At 33.8% G+C, this 10,387-nt stretch overlaps 1 protein-coding gene and 1 non-coding gene across 2 annotated transcripts; both read left to right on the top strand.

The window, feature by feature from the left end:
- Positions 1-538: 538 nt before the first annotated feature.
- TRNAK-CUU lies at positions 539-611 on the top strand. The gene has a single exon. It is a non-coding gene; the product is annotated as a tRNA-Lys (tRNA).
- A 7,954-nt stretch (positions 612-8,565) lies between these two features.
- On the top strand, positions 8,566-9,088 carry LOC120138916 (protein FAM91A1-like). The gene is made up of 2 exons (XM_039154299.1): positions 8,566-8,792; positions 8,930-9,088. Exons 1-2 carry the CDS (start codon positions 8,676-8,678, stop codon positions 9,086-9,088), a joined length of 276 nt encoding a protein of 91 aa, XP_039010230.1. The 5' UTR covers positions 8,566-8,675.
- The last annotated feature ends 1,299 nt before the right edge of the window (positions 9,089-10,387 follow it).

Here is a 10,387-nt window from a genome sequence, read left to right as displayed (position 1 = left end):
AATTTAGAGGGAATAGAAAATTTTGGGAAGTTGGTGACAAATATAGTGTCCAACAAAATATTTTGGGTTAATTAGGCTCATGCTCCTCCAACAATCATCATTTTTCCACTTGTATTGGATTTTTAATTTCTTTCATTTTAGTCATGCTTAATTGTAAATATCTTCTTAAATTTTCAATCCGATGCAATTTAATCTTGTATACATTCTAATTACATTTAATTATATATATATATATATATATATATATATATATATATGTATAAACTATATATGTATAAACTATATAAACTATATAGTTTATAAATTATAATTTATATTAATATAGTATATATATATGTATAAGTAATATAAGTAATTTATAGATTATATATATATATATATAGTTTATAGAAACCCTAAACACTAAATTGGGAACCCTAAACCTTTGACCCTTAACCCTAACCCTTGAATTATATTTGTAACTTATAATATGTGTATGTACCATGTATAGTATATATAAATTATATATATATATACCTATATATAAAAACTATGAATTGCCCATCCAGCTCAGTTGGTAGAGCGCAAGGCTCTTAACCTTGTGGTCGTGGGATCGAGTCCCACGGTAGGCAATTCATAATTTTGACTGCCAGAGGTCTCCCACGGAAGTTGCTCTTAACCTGGCGTTGGGGCAGCCTACTATCCTACCTCTCCCTTATCCCATTACACATGGGAATAGGGTCAGCTATTATATATATAAACTATATAAAGTATATTACTTATATAGTTTATAGAAATACTATGCATAAACTACATAAAATGATAAAGTATATAGTTTATAGAAACCCTAAACCCTAAACCTTAAATCCTAAATCACAAACCCTAATATAAATGGACTAACACTAATGCATATATATTTGTAATAAAAGAGTGGGTTTATGTATTGGGCCTATGTAAACTAATGTAAATGGACTAGCACTAATGCAAATAGACTTATTTTTTGGTTTTATTATTACTTGTTCATAACAACAAAATAAATGGGTTATTAATGTGAATTAACCTAACATGCAACTAAAATACTAATTATGCAAATGAAATTAATATGACATGTACTACTATTTATGAGCCATATAATATGCAATGTGACATACTAATTATTTAACACCTAATTAATCATGTTTTATATAATTTACATTTAAATAATTTTATTAATTTTATTAAATAATTTTATATAATAGGTCTATTTATTAATTTAATTATCATAATAAATAGTTATTATAACATTTAAAAAGTAATCATATTAATTTTTTAATTACATCTAAAACTAAAAAACTCATAATTTTATTTAAATCTTATAATTTCGTCCATGGTAATATGTATATATAAACCATGTATAGTGTATATATATATATATATATATATATATATATATATATAAACTACATAAAGTAAATTACTTATATAGTTTATAGAAACATTATGCATAAACTATATAAAGTAATAAATTATATAGTTTATAGAAACCCTAAACCCTAAACCCTATACTTAAACCCTAAATCACAAAACCTAATATAAATGTACTTGCACTAATGCATATATATTTGTAATAAAAGAGTGGGCTTATATATTGAGCCTATGTAAACTAATGTAAATGGACTAGCACTAATGCAAATTGACTTATTTTTGGGTTTTATTATTACTTGTTCATAACAACAAAATAAATGAGCTATTAATGTGAATTAACCTAACATGCAACTAAAATACTAATTATGCAAATGAAATTAATATGACATGTACTACTATTTATGAATCATATAATATGCAATGTGACATACTGATTATTTAACACCTAATTAATCATGTTTTATATAATTTACATTTAAATAATTTTATATAATATGTATGTATAAACCATTTATAATATATATAAACTATATATATATATATATATAAACTATATAAAGTAAATTAATTATATAGTTTATAGAAATTGTAACCCTAAACCCTAAACATTAAACCCTAAATCACAAACCTTAATGTAAATGGACTAGCACTAATGTATATATATTTGTAATAAAATAGTGGGCTTATGTATTGGGCCTATGTAAACTAAGGTAAATAGACTAGCTGTTAAAAACATTTTGATATTTCGATATAACAAATTAAGTTAAATGAATTTTAAGATTTTACAAATGATTTTCTAAGTATATTCGATTTAATTACTCGAATATCAAATTATTACTCCATGTCTTTCAAGATCAATTTCAAACCTTACTAAATGTGTAAAATTGTGTTTTACACTTAATATATTTTTTAAACAATTTTCACAAAGTATTTTGAACCAAAATCAAGCCTAAAATCAATTTTCAAAGGAATGCACCGATGCACCATTGAATAAATTGAACATCGAATGCATTTTATGCATCGATGCACTCAGGTTTTAATGAAAACATCGAATGCATTTTATGCATCGATGCACACATCATGCATCGATGCACTTAGGCTTATTCAAAACATCGAATGCCTTTTATGCATCGATGCACACTTAGTGCACCAATGCACTAAGTGTTCCAATGGTCAAAATATTTGAATTTTGCACTTGATGCACCGATGCACCCTGTGTATGCATCGATGCACTGATGCTCCCAACTGATTTTATTAATTGTTTTCACACTTAAACGACTCTATTGACTCCACTAATCATCCCCAACGTTCAAAATCAATTAAAGGAGTATTTAAACAAGCTTAGAATCCATTGATCAATAACAAGAAACAACAATCAACAAGAATCAAGAGAGAATCAAAGAGAAAGCATCAAACCTCAAGTTTGAGCATTTTCAAGCCTATTTCATTCAATATTCATTTTTGTTTTCAAGAACACTTATTGTGCTCAATTGTATTATTCTTGAGTGTTCTTTTTTTGTTCTAGAATTCTGCAAACAATCTACCTTGTGAGGATTTCCTTGTAAGTTGCAAATTTGTAATCTTCTCTTTGAGAAAGAGTGTTCTCAAGAATTGGGGTATATTCTTGAGGGAGTTGTAAGGTTATCTCTTTTGCCTCAAAAGAAAGAACAAATTAGTGAATTTGTTGGAAAATCCTTAGTGTGGATAGCTAAGGTAGTGGACGTAGACTTTGGTTGAGAAAGTCGAACCACTTTAAATCGTTGTGCAATTACTTTCAATTTTCTGCAAAAGCTTCCATGAAAATTTTAATTGCCAATTCACCCCCTTTTGGCCGATTCCATCGATCGATTAACTCAACAATTGGTATCAGAGCCTCACTCATTTGAAGGTTTAACCACCTCTTGAGTCGATTCGGGAAGAGTTAAATTGATAAAGATGGCGTCCACTTCCAGTTCATTCTCCATGGAAGAATCCATACCAATTGACGTGCCTCCATACTTCTATGGAACAAATTATCGTCGTTGGATGAGGTTTATGATGATATTTATCCAAGCATTTGATATGGAAGCTTGGATGATAATCGAGAAAGGATATTCCTCTCCTACGAATAAGGAAAAGAAGTGGAGTGATCAAGAACGAAAGAAAGCTCAACAAAACACAAAGGCTATGCACGTGTTATGTTGTGCAATTGATCATAATGTATATAAAGAAGTTTCTTCTTGTTTAAGTGCCAAGGAGATGTGGGATAAGCTTGAGGAGATCTATGGAGACAAGGAAGAACAAAAACTAATAAAGATGATGTTCTATTAGCTCTAACAGAGCCAAAGGTATCTTCTAACTCAAATAGATTAAATTTAAAATCTTTTAATGAGTTACAAGATGCTTATGATGAATTATTTTCGGAGTTTGAGACCATGAACTCCAAATACAATAAATTGATTTCTAAATTTATAGCTAAAAATGATCTTCTTTTGAAAGCCAAACTAGATTTAGAAAATCAAAAAGAAATTTTGAGAAAGGAGTTAGAGCTTTCAAAAATAAAATCTGAAAACTTTGAAAAAGAAATTTTCAAATTAAACAAACTTCTTCTAGAAACAAAAATGGATTTTGAAAATCAAAATGAAATATTGAAGAAGGATTTAGAGCTTTCAAAAATGAAATTTGAAAGTATTGAAAAATAAAATTTCGATTTGAAAGTTAAGCTTTAATGTTTAACAAAAGAAAAAGATATCATTTTAAATAATTCATCTAGTTCAATAATGACAATATGTTCACATTGTCATTATCGTGGTCATAAGGAACATACTTGTCCTTTAAAGAAAGGAAAACAATTTAAAATTAGACAAGTATGGGTTCCAAAAGGAACAAGGGGCATTGAAACTAACATTCACGGATCCAAAGCAATTTGGATATCAAAATCTTCTTAAATGTCTCTTGTAGGTGTGTGGGAGCAATGGTGATGAAGATGATGATATTCAAGATGCTCTAGCCACACATGAAAAGGGAATGGGTAACCTCTAAACTTAATATTTTTATTTTATTTGGTTGCTCATTTAGTTTATACATGCATGAGGTTTTAAATGTTGAATAATTCTAAATGATTATGTTTTATCTCATGTATGTTGAAAAATATTGTATGATGAACATAGTAATTTTTGGTAATGTTTTATAAACTCTAGTTCATCATATTAATTTTTGGTCAAAATTGTTTTTAAAATGTAATTTATATATCTTTGACAATTGATATCGATTTTTCAAGAACTTTGGTTTTGCAAAATTTTGACCTTAAATTTTTCTTAATGTTTATACATAGATTTTTTAAATATTATAAAGTTTTAATGCATAACATTTTCAAAAACATTATGCATGTGCTTTTAATCTCGATAATCAACATTACATAATGTTTTGTATGTGAATGGATTAAAGCATAATCCGATTAGATGAATTTGACAAAAGATACAATGTCTTATTTTTAAATTATGTGTTTGCAAAATTGATTGACATTGCATCTATTTTGATTATGCTTGTTGGTCATAGATTAGAAAATATCTACATAGTGCATTTAGATTCCATAGATATGACTAATTTATGCCTATTTGCTAAGGATGAGCATGATAGTTTGTTATAGCATAGGAGACTAGGACATGCTAGTATGAGTGTTTTTGCAGTGGCTAATTCAAGGAGATTTAGTAAGAGGGTTTCCTAAACTTCCGGCTACGACCAACTCTTGTCTCAGATCCTGCGCAAACAAACATTGGGCCTCCGCATCTTGCCTTCGAGCTTACTCCACCTCCTGAGCCTAACTTCCGGCTACGACCAACTCTTGTCTCAGATCCTCTAGCCTCCTCCAACACTATTATCTTGTCATTAGCTTCCTGCAACTCAACTTCTTTAGCTGCAACCTTCTACCTCTGTTCATCACCTTTTGTAGCAACCTTCATAAAGGTAGAATCAACGCCTTCCTTCACCACCATAACATTAGTTGGGTGGTATCAGCATGTGCCGAAGTGGCCTCTACATAGCTTGCCCCTTGAAAGCCTAAGGAATACCCAAAATTGGCACCACCTCCAAGAATGTCTTCAGTTGAGGGAGCTGTGACAACATCAACAAAATGTGAAACTTAAAAATCTTCCAGTTGGTCGTTAGAGCGGCTAAGACATTCCATAAAGCAAGAAAAACTCCCCAAACTATCCATGAAACGCTGAAAGAAAAGAAAAGATGATCGACCGACTCCTGACACTCTTGAAAAAAGGGCAGCTACTATTCGACACCAAAACAACAACTCTTTCACAAGTTCCATTATAACCGGAACTCTCTGGCGAAGCACTCTCCAAACGAAGGCCTCGCTTTTGTATGGTGCAATCCCTGCCAATTTGTGTTCTTCCAATCGAACTCCGTTTGGCACTTGGGGAACTGTAACAAAGCATAGGGCTGAATATTGCCATCATTTGACCCAATCAATATCAACCTATCTGAAGATAAAGACGGGCTCTCAAATTCATTAAGAAGACGGAATAGGGCTGTACATTGAGTCCTCACCCAATCGAAAACATTCCTCCTTAACGGGATGCTCAAACTCCAACCTAAGTCTGATTTGGTTCTGAAATCCGAAACCCGCCCTTCCTTATTCAATGCAAGCGCAAACATTCTTGGAAAAGCAATCATAAGATGACGATTGCCTATAAAACATCTTGCCATAATTTCACTCTTACAATCTCAAACCTGAATTTTAAGATTATCTTTTAAGTTAAAACCTCCTTCTTCCCCCATTGAAGTTATTAAGGAATAAGGATTCCTTTCCAAATCCACGACGCCTCTTTAGACTTTGGGCCAGGAGGGAGGATGGAGGATGAAGGTCGAGTCGAAATTATTCTTGGCTGCAATTACATTTTTCCAAGGGCTCGAAATTTCTACACCAAAACGCCAACACAACTTTCCGAGAATCCCTTATTTTTAAGCTTTAAATCAAGAATTCCAAGCCCCCCCCCCCGCGCAATCAATCGGCTTATAAACCTCATTCCAACAAATCCAATGAATCCCCTTTTTATTCTGCCTTCCACCCCATAGAAATCTTGAGAAAATGCTGTTTAATTTATTATACACCGAGGTTGGCATACGGAATAAAGATAGGAAGTAGGTCGGAACATTATTTAATACTGACTTAATCATAGAAATTCTTCCCCCAAACGACAACGTGACTGATTTCCACCCTGCTAGCCTCTTATCTACTCTTTCAATTACCGGCTCCCAAAGTGATCTAGCATTGCGCTTTGCCCCTAAAGGAAGGCTAACATATTCTGTCGACAATTTACCATCCAAGCAACCGATTCAAGTCGACCAATAATGTACATCATGCTCACATGTATTAATTCCGAATGGCTTGCATTTCTTCAAATTTAGTTTCAGTCCCCACGCGATTTAAAAAATTCGAAGAACCCCTTTTACATTTAGGATTTGAGTTTCCAAAGGCCCCACAGAACAAAATCAAGTCGTCGGCGTACTGTAAATGGGAGATCTTCAAAACGCTCGATCCTTTCCCCACTAATCAACCAGAAAACAGCCCCACATTCACTGCCTTCGTAATTATCAAATGTAACGCTTCGCCAGCCAGGTTAAAGAGCAGGGGAGAAAGAGGAAAACCCTACCTTAGAACCCTCGCCAAATGGAATCTATTCGTCGGCAATCAGTTGACAAGAACAAAGATATTAGTCGTCGAGATACAGTTATGGATCTAATTACACCACCGATCTCCAAATCCCATTTCCTTCATTATTCGAATAAGTCCCAATCGACTGTATCCTAAGCTTTCTTAAAATCCGTTTTGAACACCACTGTCGATTTTCCGCTCTTCCCCACCAAGTGGACCATTTCATTCGCATCAGAGAACAATCGAGGATTTGTCTTCATGGAATAAAGGCGAACTGTGAATTACTCACCAACGTGCCCAACACTAGTCTCAGACGGTTAGCCAACACCTTGCTTAGTAACTTATAGATCCCACCGACAAGACTAATGGGTCGGTAATCATCCAACAATGACAGACTCGACTTCTTCGGAATTAAGGAAATGTATGAGTGATTCAAACCACCATCCAGCTTGCCAAAATTGTAAAAAAAATTAAAAAAAAAAAACAGCAAAATTTCATCCTTTAAATCAGGCCAAAACCTCTTTTGAAAATTGAGATTGAAACCGTCAGGCCCCAGGGCTCGATTCCCATCTGAATTCCTTTATACCTAGAAAATTTCCTGTTCGGAGAACTCCACCTCTGGCGCTCGTACTTGACCCGAGCTTAGTTTTTTGAAAGGCAGATTGATATCCATGATCTCCAATGTAGATTTGCAATTGTAAGCCTCCTGGTGGGATTGGATCATTTGTTTAATACTAATCGTGTCACCTATAATTGCGCCATCCCCCTGCAGCAAAGTCATTAAATTACAATTCCTTCTTACTGAGGTGGAAGTGTTGAAAAAACGAGTGTTCCGGTCGCCCTCCGATATCCATCTAACTCTAGACTTCACCTAGTAGGACTCTTATATTGTAAACACATCCTATTTTAATCAGGCTACTTTCTTACTTTGTTGGAATGAAACAAAAAAGAGGAAAACTCTCTTTTTCACAAAAACTCGCAATTTTAAGGGTTATCGCATAAGAAACCAAATCATACATAAAAAATGGAATCCACGAAATGCCCCCATAACATCAAGTTCTCGAAATGGTTGAAGTAGTTGAATTGGCGGATTGCTATGATTATAGCCCTTGGTAAACTTACCAAATATAAAAAGCAGTTATTTGATATTATGGATGACTGATTACATAGGGACCAGAATCTTTATTAATGCAACCACCCCTTTAAATAGATATATACCATATTTAACTAAAAGTCTTACTAAACAAGCAATTCAACTATGGAAGACTCCTAAGAATGGAAGATACCAATAAAGTCTAATAAATATAATAACTTATTCTTAATAATCTCATACTAAAGTCTGACTCAATAATATTAATAACAATAATAATAGTAATAATAATTGGAGCAAATGACCCCATCAAGCAGCATCCTCCATCGCAGCTCTTTCATGTCCCTTTCAAGCATATGTTTTCCCCACAAATGCATTCGCAACAATATAGATTTGTTTGATGATTTTTCGTTGTAGACAAAATGATTGACCCTGTAAATTTGTATGGCAAATTTGTCCTATATTATGCAAACTAGATTACATTTATAAATTCACGATATTACCTTTTTTATCATCTTACTTGTTGGTTACTTATCTGGAGCTACCCAGAAAATCATGTGGAAGCTGAACAAGTCGATTGCAAAAGAGTTGTTACCTACCCAACCTGTGGACTTTACCATTGAACCTTGGTGGCGTATTTGTCTTGTTAACTTTACCGTGGAAGACTTTAAGGTGAGGTTACTGACGGTTCTTTGCCTTACTATCTAAAAAGTGTCATCAGTTTAGCTTGATATTATGCCTGTTTTGATTCATCTAATTGTCATTGTTAGTCTAATCTGCACCTTCACATTTCTTTGTTTCTTTTATAGAAACTTTCAGAAGATGAAACGGCAATGGTAAATAAAATCTGCAGGGAAGAAGCTAATACATTTGTTCATTTTGATCCTGACATTATAAAAGCTCTTTATCGACGGGGGTTGGTCTATTTTGAAGTTCCTGTATATCCAGATGACCGTATTAAAGGTTAGCTGTTTGCTTTCACTCTCTCTGCCAACGTAGGATCTCTACATTTATGTCTTTAGCTCTCCATTAAAATAATTAAATTTGAAAGTACTATACGCTGCAAGGGCCTAAATAAACTCACTCTTATTATTTACTTTTTATGCATGTATTTTTTCATCTTTATGAGTTTTCTAAACACTAATTTTTTTCATTTCATAATTATAATAATAATAATTATTATTATTATTATTATTATTATTTTATAAATTATTACAAAGCAAGCCCAAATACATTCAATCCTGGAGCCCAATAACCAGGCCCGTTTTACACAACCAAAACCGGCCCAATCCATATCCAGATGGCCCAGCAAGACATAACCCGTTTAGGGTTACTGTTAGGGTTTCTAAACCCTAGCTCCCAGCCGCCGCTACTTCTAGAAGACCCCAGCGCCGCCGCCTTATCCAAGAGCTTTCAGTCACTGCCGACACCACTCCACTGCCAGATGGTTCAACCAGTTGCTGCCGACGCTGCTGCTGCCACGACGCCAGCCTTATCTAGCTTTCCAGAAGCCATATGCCCTCTCCACGACGATGCCCTATGGTGACTCACCGAAGGGCTCCCTTTGGACCGGTCCGAAAGCCACACTGGTGAAGTCTATAAAGCCTCGACTTACCTGCAAATAGAAAAAAACACGAGAGCAACCAGACAGAGAGAACAGAACAAAGAAAAAAAAACAGAGGAAACTATAACACTACCAACAATCACAGTCAACCAAGAAAAGACAAAAAAGAGAAGAAAACTTACTCTGCTCGTCAGTTTCACCGAGAAAACCGAAGGTGATACCTATGGTTTTGCTTAGATTTACCCACCTTAGATCTGGATAAAGGAAAATATAAGTTGTAATTTGGGGTTATTTTTGTAAAATCCAGCCACCGTACCCGCGGCGGAGCTAATGGCAGCGTGTGTGGCTGCTAGCTGGCTACCGAATTCCCTCAGGTGAGGGAACCTAGAGAGAAGACAGAGAGAACTCTGTTCTCTCAGTTTTAGAGAGAGAGGAATAAAAGAAAAATAAGAGAAATGGCTCGAAGGGCCGACCATTCGGGGTATTTAAATCCCTCCCCAAATGACGCCGTTTTAGGAAGGGTATATGTGTAATTTCACATATGGGTAAACTATACCCGCAGTCCATGTATTTTATAACATTATATTTACTCACTGAATCAAATTTTAGATTCTTTTAATTCAGTGTTCGAATTTTAATTTATTATAATTTAATCCTTTATATAAAATATATATTTTAGGCAAATAACCAATCTAGCCCTCAT

This window comes from Hibiscus syriacus, unplaced genomic scaffold, assembly GCF_006381635.1.
Source record: "Hibiscus syriacus cultivar Baekdansim isolate YM2019G1 unplaced genomic scaffold, ASM638163v2 tig00110716_pilon, whole genome shotgun sequence".
Classification (NCBI taxonomy): domain Eukaryota; kingdom Viridiplantae; phylum Streptophyta; class Magnoliopsida; order Malvales; family Malvaceae; genus Hibiscus; species Hibiscus syriacus.
Note: the sequence above shows the minus strand (reverse complement) of the source record. Positions and strands in the feature narration are given on the sequence as shown.

Excerpts from the sequence above, each read along its gene's own strand:
- LOC120138916 (XM_039154299.1), top strand. The coding sequence starts at position 8,676 with ATGTGGAAGCTGAACAAGTCGATTGCAAAAGAGTTGTTACCTACCCAA. Across the intron at positions 8,793-8,929 it reads TTACCGTGGAAGACTTTAAG|AAACTTTCAGAAGATGAAAC; the intron begins GTGAGGTTACTG and ends TTTCTTTTATAG.